The following is a 26,293-nucleotide window of genomic DNA, read 5'->3' on the forward strand; positions in this document are numbered from 1 at the left end:
TCCTCTAGAAAAGATGAATAGTCAGTCCAAAGTGACCATTTAAACTTCACTGCTTCAGTCATTCATGTTTGTAAAAAGTTCTTATGTTTCACAATAAAAGGTGCCACAGATGAGATGGAAGATTTTTCTCCTGTGATAATCAAGGAAGGATATCGCATCTGAGCATTTCTATCTTCAGACTCCCTGATTAGACTGTAGCCAGCATGTATTTCATTTGTGGTTTTATGGGAAACGTATATTACAGCATTTTTGCCAAAACTCATTAGCTCAATCAATTTTAATCCATTTTCTGTCTTCCCACAGGGTGAGCAGAGGGGGAAAACATAGATAAAGGGAAGAAATGTAAGCAATACCTGCAGATGACATCTTCCAGCAGTAACACTTATAGCATCTGATAACCTCCCACTGACAGTCTTTCTTGTGGTAAAGGCTGTAACAAACTGTTGCTGGGCAGAAGGAAAATGTCAAGTGCATCATAAAAGTCATAGCAAACGTATACCTCAAAATGCTCAAGGATTTATTGCAAGTGTGTATTTCTCCTTTGTATTGCCGTATTTTGAACTCCCTAGATCTTTCATAAACCCAGATTAAATGGAGTCATATTTATAAGACAAAATATATGTTTTTATTATGACTTCTTCAATTATTTTTTGCTATCAATGTACCAGAAAGAGTACTTACATACTCGATTACCTAAAAGGGTCTATCCAGGCTCAAATGTTCAGCGCTGTTCTGCCAGTTAAAGAAAAGAACTTTAGACTCCTCTTCCCTAAGGCGTAATAAATAACAAAAAGCTGCTTTGTTCCATAGCTTTTTTTCTTCCTAAAGAAAAATAGAAGATTTTTATGTTTTGTTCTTGCTAGCAAAGCTGTACCACTGCTTGTATATGAAAGAGCAATATTCAATAACTAGGACTTTTAATTTGTGATAGTAATTTTTGGTCTGTGGTACATGATGTACCTCTAATAATAATATAGTAGCAAGCAAGTGCAACGTGGTGGGCACTGTATTCAGAATACAAATGAACTGATAGTGTTTTGAAAAAGAGTAAATAAGAGACCTCTAGTGCCCAACAAGATTGAAGGCTCTAGTGCACTTGAAAGAACTAGCACAATGCAACAGCTGAATTGTATGTACTGTGCTATTATTAAAATAATAGAGCAAAAAGCTTAATTCTAATATGTTTTTCTAATATTAAAAATATACTAATAAGAACTACACTTTTAAACTGCTTTTTGGAAAAGGAATTGAAGGTCTTTTCCTTCAACATTCCGCTGGCCCACTGTGACCAACCCCCACAGAACGGGAGAGCTCAGAGGAGAACGGGAAAAGCCAAGAACAAATAAGCCCCTCCCCACTAGAACTCAACAAAGAACTAACTGAGGGAATAATGTGTCATAAAGAAGGCTAAACTTATCTCACCACCAGGGAGACTGGAGAGCAACCTGGGTTTTAGATAAGGCAACTGCACCGGTGAGTCATTAGGTTCCCTGAGACAATTAACAAAGAGGAACGAATTTCTCAGCCAGCCAGTCCAGTGTGGGGCAGGGAGTGTGTACGTGGTTCAGCCCAACCTAAAGTATAAAACCAAGACAAATAATAAAGCAAATTTTGAAAAGAACAATGATTTGAGATGGCTTCAACCCGTGTATACCACTCTGGTGTCTAGGGACTCCCAGTGCGGTGACAGTGAGCATATAGACACTGGCAATGGGAATCACATTTCTATTGTGATTCAACAGTATATTGCAATTGCTATATTATATTTCTCTTGTGATCTCAGCACATTGTTGTTATCGCTTTGCTAAACTAAAATCCCATATAACACCAAATAAACCAAATAAGTAATTTGACATTAAGTAAATTCAGTAAAACATAAAATTTGATAATAAGTAGATTTGATATAAAGCTCTCCTTGTGCAGAATATCTAAAAGAACCTGGGCAGAGAGTATCTCATTCTAACATCCACTGTCAAAGTTTATTCTGCAGAAATGTAAGCTGTAATTTTTGTGCCTTCATAGTCCATATTGTAGATGAAGCTTTGTGACAGCCCACTGTAGCACATAATGCTCACACATACGGGTTTCAAAACAACATGCCAATTACTATCAGAAGCATCAAGATGTATGAATAAATAAAATGAGCTATATAAATTACAGTAGTTTTTGAATGGACATAACTATGATCCTCTTTTTTTTTTTAATTCAAATGAATTTATTTATTCTTAGGTTCAAACACACAGGAATCAGTGGACCACACTGCAGCACTTTTTCTGTGTTAGGAATACTCACGATAAAACTGAGTGTCTGGCAACCACTCAGTGGTGAGCATCAACTGACACAGTCTTACGGCACTATCCGCAGTTATGCCTTAGCCTTAGCAGCATCTCCCTTCTGAAATAATCAGTCAAAGCAGCATTGTTAATTGTGAGAAAGTAATGTCACAATAAATTTCCTACACACAACACGGCAAGTGTACACCACAAATGGAAAGAACATAAAAGCAGCTACACAGGGTCAGACCAAGAGCCCATATAATACATTGTCTCCAACAGCAGCCATAAGCAGATGCCAGGGGAGAAATGTGCACCAACATAGATGGCGTTTCTCCTAATACTCTCTCAATAAACTCCTCCCATTACATGAAGCTAGAAAATTTCCTAATCTAGATGTGGTTGTACAGTGGACTTCCCTAATTACTTCCTGAAGCACTTGTCCATGCTCTCGTTCAACCTGTGTAAAATTTTTGCACCAATACATATCATGTGAGCAAGAAGGCAAAGCCATCCGTTAAGTCAAGACTCATCTCTTCTTTGTTTTCAACTTGGTCCCTGCTAGTTTCATTTGATAGTTCAAGGAAAAGATGTGGAACAGTCTCTGACTTCCCCAGGCTATTCACGATCCTGTAGGGCTTCTGTAACATCATCACGGGATCTCCTAACACACTCAAGCAGGAGCCATTCCCACTTTCGATCCTCACAAGCCAGGCTCAGGGATAACCAGTCTATTTGTGCTATTCTTTTTCAATCAGCTTTCAAGTGTAGCTTGTTTTCTTTGGTATCCCTCAATGATTTACCTCAATTGTCAGATGATAAATTGGATGTCCTTGTCACAGTGGTGCTGAAAGGATATTTGTGGTGTGTGTCAGAGGTGGGGTCTTAGTCCTAGCCTGAGCCAGAAAGTAGGGTTAGGGTTACGGTTAGGACTGAGCCAAAGAGACCCTAGAGGTGTGGTTGGAGTGTGGCTGGAATTGGGCAGCCCAAGTGACAGTGGTGACATTGATTGTTCAGGGACAACCAATAGAGCTAAGCAGAAACATCCAGTGACCCTGCTCTCTGAAGAAACTGCAGGATTTCTCAGTCTTAGCCCATCGATGTAGTAAAGATTTCATATCAGAAACACAGAGATCATCTCAGAAGGTCTTGCTTGCTCTGAATTGTGATTCCTCAGCTGAGTAAGGATGGGCAGCAAGGTACAGTCAGATCGCTTTCCATGGATTATTCCACTTCTTATTTTCATTACTAGTCACTGAATTTTCCATGCATAAAAAAAACAGAAAAGGTGCAAAGAAACAGCCAGCATCCTGCAGCCTTTTTAGAAACCTTGGCAAATTCCTGGCCATGACTATGGCCTCTTGGTCAGGCTGCGGGAACACCAGTGTCCCCGTAGCCAGGGTGTCAGCCCAGCTGCACCCACGCTGAAGCCTGGCAGCTGTGGGAGGCCTAAGGGCCCCCCTTAGAGAGGAGCCACCTCTTGCCTGGGGGGCAAAGCGCCTGTGCAAAATTTAGACAGCCAAGAGTCACTGAATCACCTGAAAAGCCTTTTCCAATGTTTTCCTAAGCTGCACAGTTTCAAGCTGTTAGCACAAGACACTTCATCTCTTCCCTGGCAGCAGTTTGCATGCAGCATACTCCTGTGCAAAATGTACACCGCACGGCACCACGCCTATAGCCACCAGCTATCGTTGGCACACTGTGGTTTGATACCCCGCCCTCAGGTAGGGCAGACCCGCTTTTTCCACCGCCTGCTCTTAGCAACTCAGTTTCTTTGCCCCGAATGCAGACAGACGAGCTCCTGCATACAGACGTTCCCTACAAGGAGCCAGCAGCTCCCTGCCGGGTTTCTGGCCAGAAAACTGCAGCGCCGCCAGGCTCCCTGGTGCCCAGCAGTGCTTCCCCCTCTCTCTCCTCCCCGCAGGGTGGTGGGCTGGTGGCAGGGGCTGCCCGCCAGCTGTCACCACCCACCGCAGAGGGGGGCAGGACGCCCCAGCCCTGACTGCGCCGCCATGTCGCACCATGCTGGCTACACCCAAGGGAGCCGACAGATGCCATGACATCAATCCTGCAAACTCCCTGGTGCGTTCCAGCACCCACCTGAAGCATAAACAGAAAATGAGGCCAAAAGAACCCCCCCAATGCCCCCGACCTGTGAACACCCTTTCCAGAAGGCAGCTGTCCCTCCAGCAGGCCAGTGTGCCAGGGTTCCAGCCATTGCTCTGAGGAGCGAGGCACACAGGCGTCCCTTCAGCACTCACCGTGACAGCCCGACCGGAGCCTGTTGAACATGTGTTGCTGGTAACAGACAGGACTTAATCCTAATAACTGTGTGATGCAGATCCTGCCAGAAGCTCAGAGTTTAACGCCACCCAGACTGATTTTCCAGCATTTGCTCATCTGCTTGTTTCAATTGCTCTGTAAAATTTTCACTCGTTCCAGCTGCAACCATACGGGCCTGGTAAAGAAAAGAATGCATTTGAAATGACGTGTCAAACAGACGACATGTCAAACTGCAAGCAGCACCTAAAGGGCCCAAGTGCTTGTGGGTGATTTGAGGGTACACGAATGCAGCGTATGTCAGGCTCCAAACATAAGCATCCCATGTATCAAAAATGACTCTGAAATGATTGCTGAAAATGCTGGTGTGGTCAAGCAGCAAAGTAAAGAAAGCCAGGATACTTTAATAGTAAAAAGGCATCCTTCCAGAAGTGGAAGCCATGTCCAAACAAGGAAAACAGAGAAGCATTAACTTTAGCTAGTTAAATATAAAGCTATAATAAGAAAAACACTGCAGACAGATTTTTGAGAATTTTTCAGACTTTTTAATGTGTGGAAAATCAACCAGCCTGTAGAACCTGGAAAAGAGAGAGATGTAAGAAAAATACACAAGTAAGTTAAAGCCAGAGCAGAAATGCTAGATCAATTCTTTGCGTTTATTTTCACCATGTGGAAGAGCGGAGATCCCTGCTTCGGCTTCCAGCCAAACAGTCGACTTGAGAAGATGCTAAATAGAAGTGTCAGTAGAAAAGTAGAATAAATAGATAAAACAGATAGTAACAATTCATGAGGACAAGACAGTTTATGATGATGTCTTAAGAATCTCAAATATTAATTCTTGAAGTAATTAAGTATGGTGTGTTTTACCACATGGCCATCAGAGAAAAAGAAAGTGATGACAACCTCTGAAAAGAGCTACAGGAAGATGTAGGGAGCTGCAGTTTAGTAATTCTGCTGCCTGTAGAAATCAGATTGGTTGAGATTATAACGGGAAGAATTACAAGAAACTTTAGTGATATGATGAGAAGGGGCAATATGACCAGAAGAGGGAAGTTACAAACCTGTTCAAGTTCCTCAAAGGGGTCACCAAGCACGTGGCTGTGAGCAAACCATATTTGGGTTTCCAAAATGGGTTTGTGTAACACTACCTGAACAAAGCTTTTTGTAAGGAATAGGTCCTCTTAAGGATTAATATCAGGTTAAGAGATGGGAAATAAACAGCAGGAATAAATTATTAGCCTTTACCATAAAGGAAGTTGCCACACGCGTTCCTTTACAGATGAAAGAGGAGACATCTCTGTGTTCAACATGCTCATCAATTATCTGGAAAAGAAAGTGAACTATAGGATAAAGATTGCTGATTCAGCACAGTAAAAAGATAAAATGGACTATGAAGAATTGCAGAACGACACTAAACAGCTGGATGGTAAAATAGGCAGATTAAATTCAATGTTGCTGAAGACAGTGTTGCATACAAGGAAGAACAATCTTAATTAACCATACACACTAATGATCTCCAAACTTGCTGTGTATCACTAAGGAAAAAAAAAATACATACCCAGAGTGGATAGGTTTTTGGAAACAGCTCTGTGCTCAGTGGTGGTCAAAACAATGAACAGAAAGTTAAACAAGATCAGGAATAAAGAATAAACCAGAAAGCATTCTTTAACAGTATGTGAATACACATCTTAAACAAGGCATGAAGTTCTGATCACCATATCTGAAAATGGATATACAGCTGAATTTAGGAGGTAAAGTGAAGAGAGACAAAACAGCAAACGTGAACAAGAAACCTGTTAATCTTCCTTTTACATAATGCAAACACTTAAAGGTATCAGAAGAATTGGTCAGGCAGAAGATGTAGAAGCAAAATAAGAGGAATGACATTTTTGAGGGTGTACTTACACGGTGACACTCACTAGCATGTTAAATGTACACCTTGTCTAAAAATCAAAAGGCATACCGAACCATTAAAGAGAAAAATGTAAATGCAATCTCAGGCTCAGGAAGCCCATAGCCTTCAGATCACTGGGAGGAAACGGCAGGGGAAGGATGACACTGTATTTGCCCCAAATGATGTAGCCACTGGCAGGGAGTGCACACACAGCCAGATGGGCCCATGTATGGTCAGGATCGCTGTTCCTACACTCCACATTTTGAAAAAGTCCACCAAAAGGCAGGAACAAATTCATGCAAAATGGTAGGGAGTCAGCTGCATCCCAGCTTTACCAGTGCATGAACAAATTTACCCAGACTCTGCCCAGTCTTTATCTGCTTACCCCTGACATGAATTTGGCAATATCGTTTTCAGGAGACGGAGTTTATTATGAATACCGTACCTGCCATGATTGTTGTCGGTTGGAAATCACATTCTTCCATTTCCATTTCTGTCTGCAACTTGAATACCAGTAAGTGAAGCCAGGAACAAGGGAAATTCAGATATAAAATAACTGCAAGTCTGCCAAGAGCAGGATGCCAAGAAATTCATAAGCAACAACTGTTTTCCCTCCTTCATGATTCTCCCTGTTCTGCATTTGTTTCCCCACATATTTACTAAAAAGGCACATGTTAAGTTCTTTCAGAAAACCTAGCTAATTTGAATTTTATTTGCTGAATGAAAGCATTTTCCGGTTGTATGCAGTATGTCCAAAACGATTGAGATCAGCAAGCAGTTTCCAAAAAAGATTGTGGAAAACTATTACCAAAAAAAAAAAAAAAAGGTAAATTTTTTTTTAAGCCCAATAATTTAACGCTTGTCTTCCACCATCCTGAAGAATATTTCTGAAAGATACTAGGTACTGACAACAGTATAGTACGTTCACATAACTTGTATAGCAGTATTTTTCAATGACCCTTAATAAAGGCAACAGTTTCAAAAATGATCTCAAGGTACAGAGCAGAGAGGGAAGAGTGTGTATTAATACATAAATGAAGATACTATATTTCAATAAAGAACACAAATTTTACTTTGCCTTTTTCAAAAAAAGATGTAATTTGGCATAGAAGTTTGATGTTTTGGATAAGACATTCTGCACAGATACATAGGAAAGCTAAAATGTGGGTTCAAAAATTTGCATTGCTATTCTTAACTCTTAAAAAAATCACAAGTCTTAAGATGAAAAGTTTTAAATAGATGATTTGGCACACTGTCTTACAAGGGGGAATAACTTCAAATTAAAGCTTTAATTACTACAGCATTTAGTAACATTATTAAGGTATCTTTTGTGGTTACAATCCTGTAAAGCATAATTTTAATGTAGCTGAGATGTCCCAAATTCTATAAATAAAAAGTGGAAAGGACCTAATTTATTATACTGAAAACCAGGGGAACATTTACTTTAATGCATTACAGCATGAGCTTTAAATAACATTTATGACAGTCTGTAAATTTATTACCAAAGTAGTTATTTGCATTAGCGGATTCCTGGATATAATCACTCTCCAGACTTCTGCCCTCCCCATCCCAGGTTTTCACTAATTTCAGCTGAAATGATTTGTGGTTCCAAAAAGAAATGAACATCAATTATGGAGTTTTAAAACTCATTTTCAGATACCCAGTGGTGACAACTGTATTAGCCTTATCACATTCTAGTTACTCATTACATTTTCCTTCTTTCTGGATCTTTGGAATCAATTGGCTGAAACGTACAAAGGAACTGGGACGTATTTACTTCTTGGGACTCATAGGAATACTCTGTAATTATCCGAGTGACTAAGACCTTTTTTCTAAACCAGACACATTTACTAAGCTTTAATGCATTTCGTGACAGTGCATAATACAGACCAATACATTTCTGCTGGAGTATAAACTGAGGGTCACAAAAAAATGTAGGGTTCCTAGATTAACTGGGACACAGGTATAAAAAAAGAAAAAGTCAAAGAAGGATAGGGGTGAGATGAGCTCTAAATACAAGACAATAGCTGGTTTTATGCCGAGCGCACAAAACTGCAAGGAGAGTAACATTGTTGACTGAAGGACATCAAATCAAGCTTCAGGGAAGCTTTGCGCTAATCCTGTGTTGTAATGACAGCTTAAAAATTTGGTCCTTTGATGAGTTCTGAGATTGACTTAAACCTCTTTAATTTGGCTTGCTGGTATTTAATCTTTTAACTTTGCATTCTTAATCAAAACTCAAAGCAGATCTTTAATCTTATATGTATAAAATGGAAGATTAGAGGACCCTGACCTGCCTCTGGCAGACAGCTGTTTACTTCCCCTTTTCCTTCTCCTTCCCACAGTAATAGCAAGTGAGAGTCATTTCAAACCTGTAGGAAGGTCTTAGGAGAAAAGGCAAAGTACGTAAATATTCTCTGACAGAGAAGAATTGAAACCCTTCTCTCTCTTCAGTGAAGAATTGAAATCCATCAGAGCCTCTGCATGCGGGTCTTTCAGAACATAGTTAATGTGATGGGAAAATAATTCTCTTTTGCTCAGATTCCTCACAGAAGAGGGAGAGCTATATTCAGATTTCCTTCACCTCTAGAACACCAGAGACATCTGCAGACTTCAGTGCCTACTCAGGTTTAATAGCACACAATATACAAGACAAAGGTGAGTCAACAAAATGCTATGTACAAAGTAAGGAATTGTCTTTACCGATAAAAAACAAATCTGTGAGGATACACCTACCAAACATGTCTGATTTTATTGTAAATTCTTCGCAGTAGAGACAGGGTTTTTTAAACAAGAAATGTATACAGCAACTCCTTTAAGACGGCCGGTGCTCTTACACATCAAGAAGCACCTTTAAACCTATTTAGTACTCAGAGGAGATTATGGTGCCATTAAATCAGGGCACCTTAGATGGCCCCAGTTGCTGGGACCTCACTGTGGGTTCTTATGGGAGCTCACAAAAGACTTTAAACCAGCACTTCAGCAGACATGCAAGGCATCACAAGGTACAATGACATCTCCTTTCCTCTTCCTGAGTGTTTCTAGCCAGCTGGACCATGCATGCAACCTCCAGCATCAGAGCATTTGAAAAGGCAAAGCAAGGACCCTGGACCCAGGTCCTTGGAGCACTGGGCTAGAAGCTTTCTAGGACACCAGGCTGCTTTTCCCTGTGACCAGTCCAGTAATTCATCTCACTTTGCCACAGCAAGACAGCCCCACTCCGGGGTTTTGTCTCAGGCTTAGCATGAGGAGAAGGATCATTACGGTATGAGTGACTAAATTCACGCAAGAGCAAGTGGATACCAGGTATTGCTAATTGCAAGAGAGACCTAAGATAAAAGAAAAAGTCACCTCTCCTTTTGTGAACTTCATTTATTCCCCGTGTTGAGTTCCCTGTCTTGTATGGAAATTTCCATGTGTCTGAGTTGCCTGAGCAAACAGTTGTTGATTTTCACTGCACATAGCTGAGCTGAAGGCATTTAATGTCACGAAAATCTTAATCAGACGCATTAGGAGAACAACAATCTTGATTTCACAATTCATTTTAAATTCCTTACACTCTCCATCATAGTCCTGGAAACACTGTATTTTACATCATGTTATCCTGGTTTATCTGTTTCTGAATTATTCAAATAACTTAAATAGAGGCAAAGTCTATGGAAAAGTAATTTCCTGAAGTTCAGTAAGAGTTTTGAACTATGTTCAACTTAGTTTGATGCGAGTGAGCTAGAATTAAACTTTTCTTAATCTGGATTGTTTCCTTAAAGAGCACATACAGCTGGACAAAATAGCAAAAATTATCTGGGGTTTTATTTAGAGGGGGTAAAGGTCAAAAGGGAAAAGACATTTTCTATACAGACCAGCAAATGAACAGAAGGAAATTCCTCATTGAATAAAAATGCTTCCAGCATGGCTTCTGACATCATGGCTTTTATGCAGTGCATTTGTAAGCATAAATGTCATTCACATAATCCAAGGATTAAGATGAGATCATCTTCCCTCCCTTGAGGAAGATAGCTCAGGGTTAAGAAATTTTTTAGAAACAACCCTGACCAACACAGGTTAGACCTTTCTCCTCCTTCCCTAATGAAAGTATATACAGCTCCACTTAATGATCTCCGTATTTAGCAAGAGGTCTATTACGGTCACCAAATTGGTAAGATATTTTTTTTCTTGCAGTGGCTCCTGTCACAACTCTTGGTCTTTGAAAGGAACATGAAGATCTAGTGTGAATAACAAAGGAGATCTTTAAAACAGAAGTTGGTTGTTCAGTTTTTTTGGAAGTTACAGTTGGGGTTTGCCTACGTGAGAAATGAAGAAGTTGAAGTGTTCTGTAAATATTCAGAAGTGTTCTCACATCCTTCTTATGATTTCTGGAAGTATTAGCAGTGAAGTCAGTAAATCATCATGTGATTGGGCAGTCCTAAGTAGAATGAAAAAAACAGCTGATATTAAAATTTTGCTATTTATTAGCTGTTCGGATGCTCTTATTGTTCTACTGCTTTTTTTTCTTAAATCAGATGAAAAGTATAATTTGTCATGTCAAATTTTTAGTAACTTTTCTCAACATCATTCTCCTCACACAATATTTATAAAAAAACCCCAAACAAACAGTGGCTGCACATACACAAATCCATGGTAACACATGCCCTTCCCGCAGTGTGCTTGAGCAAAACAGACTGGTCATCTACAACATGATGGAGAAAGAAAAGAAGGTGCCAGTCCACCAAGAAATCAGCCTAACAGCAGTCACCCTCTGCTTCCCTCCCCAGTCAGAACTGGCAGAGGTCTTTCACCTTCAGCTTCTGAAACAAGACATTTCCTTGAATTCAGGTTCTACTATTACAAACAGAAGTATTCAATACTTGATTCTTCCTGGCTGTGGCTGTCATCTATACTTCTGTATTACCCCTGGCTCTCTTCCTTGGGAATCTTACTTTACTAAGTAGGTTTCTTTGCAAAGAGGAGGGAGGAAAGAGTAAGGAAACAGTTCTTGTTCCATTCCCTTTTAACTTCGAACCAAATAACTCTTTGAATCAGGCTTTCAGTGGTACTTAAGACTAAAGGATTGGACTCACCTGTTTCAAATGACTGCATGAACTTTCCTTCTCTCTACCTGTTTCTTATTTGAAAGCCTACATTAAAATAGATCAAATTATAATAATCTATTTTTTGTGGTTTTGTTTCTTCCTTTAGACATGATGCTGCGCACAGCCAACAGACAGTAGGAGGAAGTCAAGAGCTGAACTATGGGATTGCTCCCCACAGTCTTGCTATGCTCAAATGCAGCCAAGTACCTTGTAGACAGGGATGGTGAGGGTCAAACTTAGAGCTTCAGCTCAGCTTCTAGGCCCAGCTGACAATCTTTAAGGTATAGCAGATATAAGACAACTGTCTGGACACTAGGCAGCCTCAAGTACCGAATTGGCCTGCTTACAGGCTTAGTTTACTAATACATACTATGGAGCTAATATATATTGGTTCTGCAGCACTTGTGAAAATCCATTTGCTAACATTTGAAACATACAACTAGCAACATTAACCCGCTATACAAAATGCCCAACTGGAACAAGACCTTGCTTTTTAAGCATTCAATTCAATGTAGATTTATTTGAGGAATACTTGAGAAATACAAACCCCGGAGACTTAATCTGCTTTTCACGGAAGCTGTTATCCCGTTGTCTAACACTTTCAGAATATTTGATGTCCACAGTTACTACAATGAATAAAGCTTTAACTAAACAAGATGTCTCCCTATGATTTTTTCAGATTTTCTTTTCGTCTTTCTAACTATGCCAAGAAGGCTCTTGATGAACAGTCACAGGGTCACTAGAAGCTCAGCAGATTTCTGATCCACTGATCTCATCCAGCTGAAATAAATGTCTATGGGCTGTCTGGATGTGCCCATCAATTCCACTTGGCCTGATGTTGAACTATGGGTGTACTAACTTATCAGACCTGTGGAGGTACACTTGGATGAAAGCATCATTCAGTAGCTGCCAAGGCTTGCTTCCAAGCTCACCATCTGGATAGGTGGGTAGTCCAGTTTCAAAGCCAGCCTTACAACAGCCTTTAAAATGCAACACCAAAATTGTCCATCTCAAATTATACAACACAAGAAGAACTACTTCCTTTTAGCAATGTGTAGGTTCCCCTAATTTCAACTGTATTTCCTGATTCATTTTTCCTGAATTAAGAATTCTTGTTTTGTCTCACAAACTTGTGATTCTTCTGATTCATTCAATCTGAAGTTCCCATTGCTGAAGTTAATCTGATTCCTGGAATGACAAGTCTTCTGGGAAAAACCACCACTGAGTCCTTAAACTATAGTACCTACATCCACTTCCAGCCTCCCTTGAATGAAGCTGGAGAGCTGCCAAAGCTTCCACTACCACCATTTAAAGTTATCTTTCCCAGTTTTGTTAGGCTGACTAGCAGCTTTCCATTGCAACATGTAAAGGTACAATGTATGGGAGATCCACATACATGAAATAGTACTGAATGCCTATCTTTAGGCAACCAAATCCCTCTGCCAGCATCACTGATGGCAGTAGCAAAATTATGCACAGTCACAGGTACTTTATCTTGGAGTTTACTAGGCATCTAGTTAGGTAGGGATATTTCTGTGCAGCAGTCAAACTGCTTATTGCAATGACTGTTCCCAATCTTCTTCAGTTTCTTGACCCCTGGAAGAGCACAGAATTTGAAAGCATATGCACTGAGCTTTTCAAGCTAGCTTTAGTTCATTCAGTGTACCTCAACAACAGGAATCCTTTCCAGTTAGCAAAATGCTTCAAATTGTTTTAATACTTATTTTGCAATTTTGCTGCAAAGCCTCGTTTTAACCTACATTTTTGTGCCCTCCTGCCGGATCCGCTAACATTGCAGCCATATTACACTACTTAGCCATGAGACAGTTCAAGCCTCAGAGCACAGCTGAAGAAAAAACACCTGGCCTTATGATTTCCATGCTTGCAGCCTTCTGCATAAGACAGCTGAAACCCATGCATCGCATGCACCAGGGGACCAGACGAGAGGTGACAACAATTCCATGCCATTACAGAGCAGATCTGGCCTCAACAAAAAGAGGGATTTCTAAGTGGCCCGTAGACTTTGGCCACAGTGATGACTGCTGTCTTCCCTGCTTCCGATTATCTGTGAAGGAAGGAAAGGCAGTGGATGCTGAAGCTGTATCTCCTGAGCTACACATGTAGTTTGCCTTGCCACAATAGTTTACCCATTTAGATCCTTGACTGCTCATTGGAACATTGAAGACAGTGGGAACAACGGAACATAACACAAAAGCACTTATTTTGATGACCATCATTTAGTAAAAAAAACCAACCAAACAAACCAAAACCAACAAAAAACCCATACCATACCTAGTCTAATTTATAATTTAGAGTTACAGTTGTAAAAACCTGAAATGATTAAACCATCATCTTAAAAACTGTGAGAGGAGTCATGAGTAGTATTACATCACTTTTTCATGTGTTTTACTTCCTATATGAATAGCATGAAGTAAGTTTTAAAGGGGATAAAAATAGTCGAATAGTATCAGCAAAAGCACAAGACTTCTCTTAAGTCTTGCACAATATTTTTCTGATTTGTAAAAAGTAAATCATAAATCACATTCTAGTGAACAGGGAGGGGAGTATAGTCCTGGATCCTACTAATTCATAGACTTGACAGGTAATGCTGCAGGATGATGGTCCTGCAGCACACACAGAATTAGGATTCTTCTTTTGTATGACTTGTCACAAACTCGGGAGAAGAGAAAAGCAAAAAGGACATTACAAAACCAGGAAGCTTGCGCAAAGGGTGGGTTTTTTCCTTCATTAGCTAGCTAACAACATGGAAGCAAGGTCTGCAATCTAGCTGACTTCTATCAGCATATAATCAGTGATTCTGCACATAAAAGACATTGCAGTGCCAAGAGACATCAAACTTACTCATCAGCATCGCTCAGGCTGACTTGAGATTTAAAGGGAAAATTTAAACCACCAAAATTTAAATTTGACTTTTAAAGTATTTTTTTCAAGCATTCATAAATGCATCATCTGGAGCCACTGTCTCCAGCTGATGCAACTTGTTTTCTAATGGGAGAACAAAAATCCAAGAACTGTTTTTTTAAGACATGAACTTAACATAGATAGCTACAACACGTTCAGCACCAACATGACTATTTTCAAGTGAAAAGCCACCTGTAGAAGATGGCTGTGAATGAACAATTTAAACAATGCAGTGCCTCCTGCAACGGTATGTAAGATCATGTTTCTCCCGGAGGTATTTTCCCTGGAAGAATTTGCACATCAAAAAGTTGTAATGCCAAAATGCCAACTCCAAACAGCAGCTGTTGGATCCTTAAGCCTCAGCTTCAAATCACACCACCTCAAATCCCAAACTCCCAACAATGCACAGCAGCTGAGTTCTCGGCATAACATTTATTTTGATTGACAGATTTCCTAAATTTGTGAGCCTACAAGCAAAATCTCAGCCATAAGAAGTCTCCAAAAGTATTGGAAAGATGGCATGGCAAGTGCCTCAGCTGCAGCATTGAGCCTTCCTACCCCCAGTTTATTTTTTCTCCCATTAAGAGCTCCACAGGGCAATCCAGTCAACAAACAATATTTCTGGGATCAGATACCAGATCTTCAGATCAATATAATGGGAACATAGTAAAGAAGGACTAATGTGCTGTCTTGTTTTATTGCTTGGTTTCATCAGTGTTTCAGGCTACATTTTCAGCATTTTATAGTCCAGTATTATTCTCTGGGCTGAACCATAACCTTTTGATTTTAGGATGGGGTTGAAATAATTTTTGACAGCTCAAAGATTTTTTTAAGCTATTTTTGAGATGGGAATTATACACAGGTCATTTTCCATTACTAAGAAAAAGCATTTAAATTACTTGGGAAATTTCTCGCAACTGTAAAGTAATAATCAGCTTTGAAATAAGGATTTTCTTTTTATGACATCTGTACAGCCTTGCTTTTACCATTTGCATTTTAATACATTGAGAATAAAGACTTTTCTGTATATTGTTCAAAAACAAAGCTGTTTTCTAGTTTAGATTGTCATTTTTAAAGCAAATTGGTATCCCTAAAAGCATTTTTATTACTGTGTCTATAGGAAGAGCTACATAAATGTAACCAATTTTGGTATTATTATGGCAGAAAATTTTGCCATATACACACGAACTAACAAGTTTGCATTTGTTTCTTTTTTTTTTAAGCTGAGAAGGGGGGGAAAAAGGATATGAGAGAAGTTACTGTTAGCATCTGTGTGTTACTGAGTTTTCAAGTATTTTATCTATACGAGTGCTTAAGGACTACACAAAGCTTCAGCTGACAGTTTGTAATTTCTCAATTGTTCTTTACACTCAGGCTTAATCTAGCATACTGACATCAAGGTGAATACTAACATAGTTTCTCAACAAAATAATTAAATGTAGGCATCTTCTATTTTACCTCAACTAATTCCTTCTTCTGCCCCTTTTCTTTGTGAGCAGCATTACACAGCATCAACTGAAAGCTGCAGCTGATGCTGTGTAAAATGTGTAAAAGCAAATCTTTTCTTCCAAAGTTTGGTTCGTTCTGTTTGTTTATACCAAACATTTGGCATCACCTGGTACCATTTGGCTTGTTTGAAAACAGCCTTTTCCCTCTTCAGAGCAGCACCCAGGAAGAAGAGAGTCCACCAAGATGGGGGAAAGAGGGAACAGAATAATCCTCAACTTCGTTTGTGGAAATTACCTCCCAATACCTTGCTGTGCAGCGTGCACAAGGTGGCAAGATCGTAATTTCTTGATCACAAACTAGGGATGCCATCAGATTGAGTCTCTTAAAGCAAACTCGTATGACTTAGAAAGTAGTAGCCTGATTTTCAAACCATCATCTATTTCTGTCCCTATTTATATTTAAAAGGCCCAATGCTGACACAGGACTTAAAAACCTCTTCTCTTTCAGGAAATAAGTAACGTAAGCTCCATGAACTAATAGCACATTTAATATTAAGGCGGCGCTAAAACACTGTTAGGCCAGTCCCCAAGGCAAATTTCAGCATACTCTGCAACTTCAGTATATTCACAATGCAGAAAGCCTCTGGAAATATTCTGTTAATTATTTTTACTGCTTTTCTCTCGAATACAAGCCCGTAAGATATGAGACACTTCACAAATTAAGTTATGGACAGAATGTAAGCTCTTGGAATTCAGACCTGAATTCAACATAGTAACATCAGCAATCAGTATGCCGCATTTGCATCACTAATACATTGAAATACATAAGGTGAGTGTTAAATAGGATTTGCAGATTGAAAAGCTAGATATTGACATTTGCATCCTAAATTATTTTTTTAAATAATTTAAATTCACTTTGCCAGTAGTTTGGGTTGGTTTGTTTTTTTTTTTTAAAAACCAACGAGTGTCAGTTTAGTTGCTCTCACTTTGAGAAGGCCTAATGCAGGCAGTACGCGGCATCATGCTGCCATCTGTAGTTTAAAGAAGAAAATCGACTGCACAATCCAAATAAAAGTAGCCACTAGATAGGCAGCATCCGTAGAATGAAAACGATCCAGGCTTCTCCAAAGCCATGTGATGAAGGACGGATGCACATAACACATTTTTGTGCTCGCATTCTAGCTCACGCCAAGACTCAGGGCCTCAAACATCAGCGAGACCTTCATAAGGAGTCCTAGGTTGGCCTAAGTCGTAGTTGGTTGCCCTTGTCTCCACCACCCCATGCCAAATCAACCGGTCTTTTTGATGCAAAAGTATCTGTTCACATCATGGGCACAAGTAAGAGAAAAAGCAACGGTACATCAGCACTCCTGAAAAACAGGTTCTTAACAGTATGAAAGAGAGATTTGGAAATCTCTATTACTCATGTAAGACACTCACTAGCCCTTAATTTCAAAGCAGGCATCAGCAGCTTGGAAGAAAACAGTTACAGAAACAAAATATTCACATCCCAAATTATTCAGACATCAAGGTTCTTCTAGTCTTAAAGAGTGTCTTCATAAAATTATATACCTTTTTGCAGAAATCTGAGTTTTAAAAAGTGAAATTGTGATAAATTTCCATGAAAACAAAACTAGAAACCTGTTTTCCTGTTAAGAAAATAACAGAAATATTTTTTTGATGCGGAAATCCTGTAAATTACAGACTTCTACCTTCCAGAATCTGACACTCTTGGTTTTATTTCCTCTGGTGGTGGTTTGTTTGAACTTTTAATTTAAAAAAAAACAAAAACAAAACCAAAATATACCACACAGAAAATAACCACCCACAGAGAACAAACAAAGAAATTCCTTGTTTAATTCGGTTCTGACTGAAATCCCACAAGCAGATGACACTTTTCTGATGTCCTGTATAGGCATTATGAATATGTTCATTTTTACCTTCTAATTTTGGAAGGTTATGAAACCACCAATAAGTTTTTCATTAGCAAAAAAAGCACAAGTTACAAGTCTTAAATTACTACTAGAACCTATAAAAACTTATTGACAGTTTTCATCTGTATCCTCATTTTTTAAAATACATCTATAGATACATAGAAAGTTGGAAGCTCTTTACTGGCTGTAGCACTCAGAAAAAGCTTCTCACTAGCTGACACTGGAAGGGTTGTCCAGCACTGGAACAGGCTGCCCAGGGAAACAGTTGAGTCCCCATCCCTGGAGGCAATTTAAAAAGATGTGGAGATGTGGAGCTTAGAGACAGGTTTAGTGGTGAACTTGGCAGTGCCAAGTTAACAGTTGGAGTTGATGATCTTAAAGGTCTTTTCCAACCTAAACTAGTCTACGATAGGGGAAAGAACCCACTACATGCACACAATACTTTAAGAACTGCAGTTCAAGACTATCTACAAGCAAATATTCAGCTTCTAGTGAACTTTACAAACAATCTCAAGACTTCCTAGTGCATCTTGACCACGCAACGTAGTTTTCTCTGCTTGACACTGCCAGAATGGTATCATATCAGCTGTTCTGCTCCTCGGTTTCCTCTAAAAAAACTGATCCAAATGCAGTCAGGAAAACAATGACACATTAAATCCTACATAGATGGCATGGCTCACAGAACATTCTAGGTACTCCATGATGTGTGTCAATCCAGCTGTCTAGCAGACACTAGCACTTCTAATGAGCTCAGGGAAAGTATTTTTCTTTTATATATATATATTTACTGCTTAGCACACTAGCTGGTAATAACATCTTTAAGTGTGAGGCAATATACGATCCATCAAGTAAACCTAATTTTAGACAATACAATCCTAACAGCTTTATGTTAAGTTATAGTCTAAAGATGTTTTTACCCTCCCACAGCCATGTTATGAATGCGTTTCATGAAGTGTATGGTAGGTAGCAAGTCAAAACATCATCTTAAAACCAAAAATAAGACTATAGTTTATCTTGTACTTTACAAATCCTGTTATTGGAATATCTCACAACCCTTACTCTTTATTCCAAAGAGACTTTTGATTATTTGTATGTATGCCTGCAATACCTAGCATATATGAAAGCTTTTTTTTAAATAGCATCCTTAGAAAGCTACAGTGCATTCAGAATGACCATTATTATATATATATTATATTCTTCCACTTTTCTTCAAAACGGTAGAGAAGGGATAGAGAAGTAAAACTACCTTCTCTAAGCTAGAAAAAAAATGGGGGGGTGGTGGGGGTGGTGGTGTGCCAGCATGTACTCTTGACAAGTTCTATCCTGAATCTCCTGGCTCAACAGGACAGTACTTTCCATTCTTTATTTTTAAACCCATGACACAGCAAAACATTTCCCAGCTACAAGTACCATTACCTGGACTTTCATCCACCACCTCGTTCTCCACAGAAACATTTGTTTAAATATCCTTGTCATTTCTAAACGTTCGGTCCCCAAGGTTTCCCAACACTGCTTTCCCTGCCCTATCCCATTTATCAAGAGGTAGGGGGGAAAAAAAATATTGCTAGTGCCCACAATCTGTCAGATTATTTTTAATCTTTTAAAATTGCAAATATCAATTAAAAGGCTTAATGCAGTGTATACAAATTTAAGAGGCCTGGACACCATAATACATGATTAAATAGGCTTTAACAATATTCATATTCATGAAGTCTCTCTTATTCAAACCTCTGCTATAATAGCTCATTTTCCTATCCTTTTTTCTTTTAGTTCTGTCCAAAAATATTCAACCAGTAGCAAGTACCAATATCAAAATCCTCCTTTATACATGCTAGTGAATTGTAGCTTTGTGGTTTTGAGGCTCATTCTTTTGAAGAATAAAAGCAAGAAAACCAAAAACATCATCATGCAAACAACAGAATATCAAACTTGCATCAGGGTCAAGTTTGTCCAGCTTCTATTTCAGTGCTAAAACGGGACAACATTCACTTTGCTCTGTAAAGATCAACTAGTTTATGTTCAAACCTCTGTCAGAAAAGCATTAAAGATATTTGTTCAAAAAAATGCTTCAGTTGAAGTATGCGCTTTTATCTTCCTCACAGCTTTTGGAGAAACTTTGCTATTTCACTTTAAGTAAATCTCACTTAGCTTGGTCATGCTCAGATAAAAATCCACAGCTGACAAAGGGTGCCAGTTATCAGCAGTTCCTTATTTCTTACTTCCTAAAAAAGACCCAGAGGCAGAACTAACTGTACAGTACCGATCCCTGGCATACATACCTTTTAGCTTTCATGCTGTTGTTTCCTGCCGAATATTAAGAGGAGTTTTAACCATGTCACAGACTCTTGTATCAAGATTTTATGTTTCCTCAAAGAGAAACCACACGAACATTCTTGTGCAAGCTAACATCTTGGTTTTTTAAAGTCAAGAAACACACAACACCCTGACTAAATCCAAGTGACTAACAATCCAAAGACAAACTCTCCTGGAGAAAGGATACACAGCTTCTACTGCCTTATCAATTATAAGCAGGAAGTTGAACCTCATAATCATCTTGCTTCCCAGCATTTCCCCCCCCCAAAAAAGACTATTTCAACTTTTAAGAAAGGGTCTGCTGGTGGGATTGGGTAACTTCAGACTTGAAAGCATCAAACACACAGGTTACAAAAAACTTTAAATGAAGGGAGACTTCTAATGAAAAGCTTTCAGAGCAAGGTCAAACACAACACTGAAAGGCTAGATCGAGTATTACAGCTTACTGTTAGGAGGTACGGAGGAAGATTACTATAAATGCAGTTTCTTACTATAATTGCAGTTTCTCAAGGGGTAATTTTTCCACAATCCTTCTGATTATTTAACAGGACCCAGCAGATTTTCAGTTACAAACATACTTCTTGAGCAGCTTAGTAAACATACATACCATTACAACTTCCCCTACGGTAAAGCTCAGTTTCACGTGCTGATCTATACTACACACGTAAGCATCACCTCCAAGTTTTTTCTAGACCAAAAAACCCTACACTATCCCATTAATCAGCCAGTTACATCTTCCTTCCCTTAAAATAAATAAATAAAGCTCCCCAGAAAAGAAAACCCACTCAAACAGAACAAGACACAAAAAAAGTCAAATAAACTTCCAGGAAATTTATTCCAACTCAGTAATATTTGCTACTGTGTATATTTAAGAAGTTATCAACTATATGGACTACTTTGCTACTGTTTTCAGAAATGTTTTAGTAGTACTACATAAGTGAGTAACAAACACACCAGTAAAGACCTCTGCTGCAAAAGACTTGTACAAAAAAGAAAAGCCTTTGTAGAAAGGATAGTGGTTTTTATTGTAGTCTTAGAAAATACTGAATTATGAAAGATACAAAATCAACTGTTGTAATTATCTGTTTATTTTACAATCTGTATGCCACCATACCCTTATGGCTTTAAGATAGTTTGTCCAAAGTATTTTAAAACATGCTTTAACAAACTATTTTACAATTTCAAAATTGAGTATTTCTTTACTGAAAAACAAAAACAAACAACGAAACTCCAAAACATTTACCTGAGAATTCTGTTATCATAAAATTGTCATTCATTCTTAATTTTTGCAAGTTGATGATATAGGCTATAGAAGTCAACATGCAACTTGTAGGTCTACTGTATTAAATAAATATTTTAAAAATTATTTAGATGCAGCTGGTTAGGCAAAAATCTACCCTTAATCTTCAAGTTCATCATAGCTTTAAAAACAAGACATGAATTTTATTGTATGTCAATGTCAGCCATGATTTCTGCACTGGAAGCCCTGCACTGTTTGCTGGGTGGAATTCAGACCCTGGCTGACCACCAGACTGCAGCAGTGGAGCACATCTCTTTGGTGGACAGTCCAGCCTCTGAACTTGGTCATCACCGACCTTGTTTTCCAACATCCACAGCCAAGTGTGGCAGGGGTTTGGGCCACTGGCTATGTTTAAGTTCTCAGCCAGTCATTCTCTGCATAGGTGCTCCACCCCTTTATAACAAACATTTAACCCAAGGAATTCCATTTCAGAAGATGTGTACTATTAGGACAATGCTTTAATGTTATTATCAACATCATTTCAGAATATCACCAGCTTTAAAAAGTGATATTATGTATGGACAATAGAGAGGTTTGGGACTTTATGTTTTGTCTTTTGTTGGGTTTTTGTTTGGTTTTTTTTAACTAAAATGGAGACTTAGGAGCAAAACACTGCCCAGGGTGGCACTTGGGAGGGAGGCAGATTAGTTAACCAGGCATATACAGATGCTGGAGAAAATACATATACAGGATCAACATATATCAATGATAGTCTTTTAAAGGATTTTCAATTCAGTTATCTGAAAATATATGTCCAAAGCAATAGAACTCTCATGGTATCTGCCACATAGTATTTATTTCTGAATTTCAATTACTGCAAGCACTGTGATTTATACAAGCTATGCTCTATTAACATAAAATTTGCCCTTAAAATAATACTACATGATGAAAATCCAAGGGTATCACTAGAGATTTGAATCAACTTTCAATCCCATAGGTGAGGTAGTGTAGTCACTTGTATTATGTGCTGGTTATGAGAAGTAGTTGAAATCTGTCAAATTTTTAAGTTTTGTTTTAAATAAGTGGCTTAGTCTTAATACATTTATTAATGCTGTGTTACCTATGGGGACAGGGAAGAGCTAGCCTTGCCAAGAACAAGTTTTGTCTCACTGCAAGATAAATCTGCAAAGCAGTATTTACAACAGTCCTTTGCTTAGTTGCTGCCTACTGTACATGCACACAAAGACACAAAAAGCTAATATACATTCTGAGGTAGGAAATGAAGAATTCCACTGGCTTGTACAAGATTCTTCATGTTTTGTAAACCAGCAAAACCAAAGTTTTCTGTGGTGAGGTTCAATACTTAGTTCTGGTGTAAGAATAAAATCTCAATAACAAAGCATCATTGGTATACGATATGCATCCACTGCCATGTAAAAATTGAGGAAACAGGGATTTGTTTTAGTGGCTGAATTCCTCCTTCACAAAGTAAATAAAGGAAATCTCTCCAGCTCATTTCCTTATTATACCTTCTATATGTTTACACTTATAGCACAAGCCATTGAAAACATACTACAGATTTAGCCATAAAAGTATCCTGAAGAATAAAATTCTGAAGATTATCTTTACTGGTCCCAGTGATCAAAGAACAAATATATTTGTAAATTTCTTTAGGCAATTAGGCACTGAAGTCAAAGAATCTGGTGCCCGAATACCTTAAAAAAAATAAAGTCTTCCTTAAACTTTCACAATACTTTGATTCCAACTTATCACAAACAGCAGCGAGCTTGAAGGTGCTAGGACAGTAAGTCACAATACAGCAATGACTTTTAGCAAGCATATGGGATGCACAAAGCACACGAATCAAAGAACTGCATCAAACTTCTGCCTTTCCCAGTACGTTGTTATGCCTCCCACAAAATTTAGAGAAGAGAACAGTAAGCTGCAGCACCTCTGCTGTTCCAGTTGTCTTAACTACATGCTGGAGAGCTAAGACAAAGGCATATATTCAACAAAAGCTGGCTCTGGTACAAGGATAGCAACAACAGGAAGCAATGAGCTGTTCCAGAGTACACTTGCCAGAATCTTCTCATACTGTCATGTTATCCTAACCCATCTACAAAATAAACATTTACAGAGCTATATACGATTCTTAAGGTTTGTCTACCAGGAAAAAAGAAATCTTGAAGAGATAAGAATTCCAGGTATATAAGTCATTGTGCATAAACACCTGTTAGGAGGCTTTTCTTGAGATGCAGAGTGGCATTAGGTACTGTAGCATAAGTCAGAGTGAGGACTGCTCTAGATCCGAATTGAAAGCTTCCTTGCAAATAAACATCCGTGCACAGAGTTTATACTTTCCAACAACTTTCTGAACTCTCCTTGGTATTACCACACAGGAAAAAGCTCCTAGGCTGACACAGACAAATTACACTCTAAAACTACACAGAGCAAACCCAAAGCTTGCCAAGTAATATAATGACCATGTAATTGTCAATGTAGTTTCAAAAGATAAAGTTTCACCTTCTCTTTCACTTAGAAAGTTACTTTACAATAATGCTCAATCTCTTTTAGTTGCAATGTTGAGAGGCTGGCAATAGGAAGAGCATAGATTCACTCATCTGTAGTGCATTTGTCAGTCATTTGCTGACAGAAGTCTGTGATACCACTGCTCTGTCCACACTGTTCCACAAGCGAAGTTTTCTCCAGTGTTCTTACAGAAACCGGGTGCAGTTCTTGTACTTGATCATATGCTGCATCACACACACTTTTCACACACTGGTAACAAGAACTCTGCTCATTTGTAGATGTAACACCTGAAAGGCCATCTGCTAATTCTGTACATGGCGGTATCACAAGCTTGCTATCAGATGGAGGTGTTCGTTCTCTCTCCGGGAATAAAAACGAAAGTGGACAATCTGAAGAAGAATATTTTGCAAGTATTTGTATTTGCTCGTGACTCAAGGCTGCTTCCTTACACACCTGCTGGCAAAGTCCTGTCAGATTCTGCTTTGTCTCACCCAGAGTTGACAAAATGTGGTTTCTTTCCTTCAGCAAGTTTTCCTTCTCATTTTGCTGCAAATAGAAAAATAGCCTTTTAGTCTGTATTTTAATACAAAAAACATGGTTTGTGTTTCTATCAATACTAAAACAAAACTAACACTAATCTGATCTGCTGAAACAGAAGCACTTTGGCAATAAGGCGGCAACACAATCAGATGCCTATCAAAAGGACAATCCTAATCACTCCTGAAGCATCAATGACTCAACTACTTGAAGTGATTTTTCAGACATACAGCTCTTACAAAACTCATGCTGGCAGCCAAGAGAGTAATTTGTAGTTATTAAATAAATTAAACCTAGCTTCGCTTACTATAAATATTCCTCAAACACTAATTCTGCAGGGTAACACATTTAAACCATTACCACTGGGTCAACGAAACATAAGCAGAGCAGTGTTCATAGAGGTTTATATTTTAAAAACCAGACATCACATTTTTACTGTTGATACTACTCTGCTAGATGAAAATAAATTCAATTCTCAAGTGCCAAGTCCACTGCAGAACAAACAATGGACTGAAGAGTTTCCAAAGTAAATAGAGAATATAGGAAAGTCAAAGAAAGAAAACATGCTAAAACTGTAAACAAAATATTTTCTCTGGATATGAAGCAATCTGGTGTGTTTCATGGCACTGACTAGAACACTGGAAGTTAAAGAATTTAAAGTAGAGTGACCGAGGAGTAAGATTAGTGATCTGAAGAGACAAAAACAGAGGTACCACTAGGTAGGTAACCTACTATCGGAACAGAATACTGGCTGAATGCTTGCATTTTAATTACACAGATAACATGTTTAAGAGTGGCAGATACCTCTCAGATATGAAATAACACTGTCCTTGCTCTGAAGAGCTTACAATCTAGCTATATAACGCAAAAGGATTTCCCAAACAGAGCAGTGAAAGGGATTACAATTCACTAATGAACACCAAGTAGAAAAAAAAAAGTATCATTCATTAAATTAGCTTTTTTTTTTTTTGCTTCTACTTTAGTGTCAAATTTTTCTGAGACTTCTGATACAACTGGCTGAAGATGAAAGGACATTGATAACAGATCTAGTGATAGAAATAAGCAACATCTGGAATAAAGAAAAAACAAGGAATTGGCAAAGGACCGGAAACAACCAGGACCATAATGAAGCAGTTTAAAGAAAAGAACAAAACAAAAAAAAAAACCAAACATGCCATGACACACACATTTTTAGTTCCATAATTAATTAAAAGAGGCGGCAAAATTTTGAAGACATACAAAGCTTTAAATAGTTTTTAAGAAAGAAATTTTAATCATAGGGACTGTATGTTAATTCACTCTTAGAAAACTTAATTATTTTCAGTCCTCCTCACACCCTCTTTTGCAGGAGAAACTCATACTGAAACCTCTACAATTTTTTTTTGAAAGAACTGACTAACATTAAGTGGCATTTTGCAAGAGAAGCCGTTGTTGCCAGTCCTTTTTGCCTAAAACTATTAGAAAGAGTGCTTAGCTAATAAACTTCTACTTGTTAGCACGCTGGGAGCAGCTGTTGCCAGATCTCCTAATCTGAAATCACTTTATGTACATTTTGGGTATGCACTCAACTGTGTACTATGGACTGATGAAATTATCTAGACTGCTTTTTAACACAAACTTCAACATTCAGAAACAGTTATTCCAGTGTAAATTCCCCACTCCCATCTGAACTTACTAACAGATTAATACACTTAAATATTATTGTTTTATTTTAGCAGCATTATACGACTACAGCAGAGTAATACCAGCTAGTTTTGAAGTCATAATAATGACCAAAGAGAAAGATCTTTTGGTTATCCTAGTAAAGAATCTGTTTAGTTCACACACTTCTTC

At 38.5% G+C, this 26,293-nt stretch overlaps 1 protein-coding gene across 3 annotated transcripts in view; it reads right to left on the reverse strand.

The window, feature by feature from the left end:
- Window positions 1-4,533: 4,533 nt before the first annotated feature.
- The window catches only part of BACH1 (BTB domain and CNC homolog 1), a 49,275-nt gene continuing 27,515 nt past the window's right edge, over window positions 4,534-26,293 (reverse strand). For 2 of the 3 annotated variants that reach the window (XM_056327191.1, XM_056327190.1), the window contains one exon: window positions 20,966-24,469. In XM_056327191.1, coding sequence (XP_056183166.1) covers window positions 24,008-24,469 — 462 coding nt within the window. In that variant the 3' untranslated portion in view covers window positions 20,966-24,007. Of the gene's footprint in view, window positions 4,732-5,798; window positions 10,871-20,965; window positions 24,470-26,293 lie in introns of those variants that run through there. The other variant, XR_008820007.1, reaches the window with a different exon arrangement.

This window comes from Falco biarmicus, chromosome 2 (genome assembly GCF_023638135.1).
Source record: "Falco biarmicus isolate bFalBia1 chromosome 2, bFalBia1.pri, whole genome shotgun sequence".
Classification (NCBI taxonomy): Eukaryota; Metazoa; Chordata; class Aves; order Falconiformes; family Falconidae; genus Falco; species Falco biarmicus.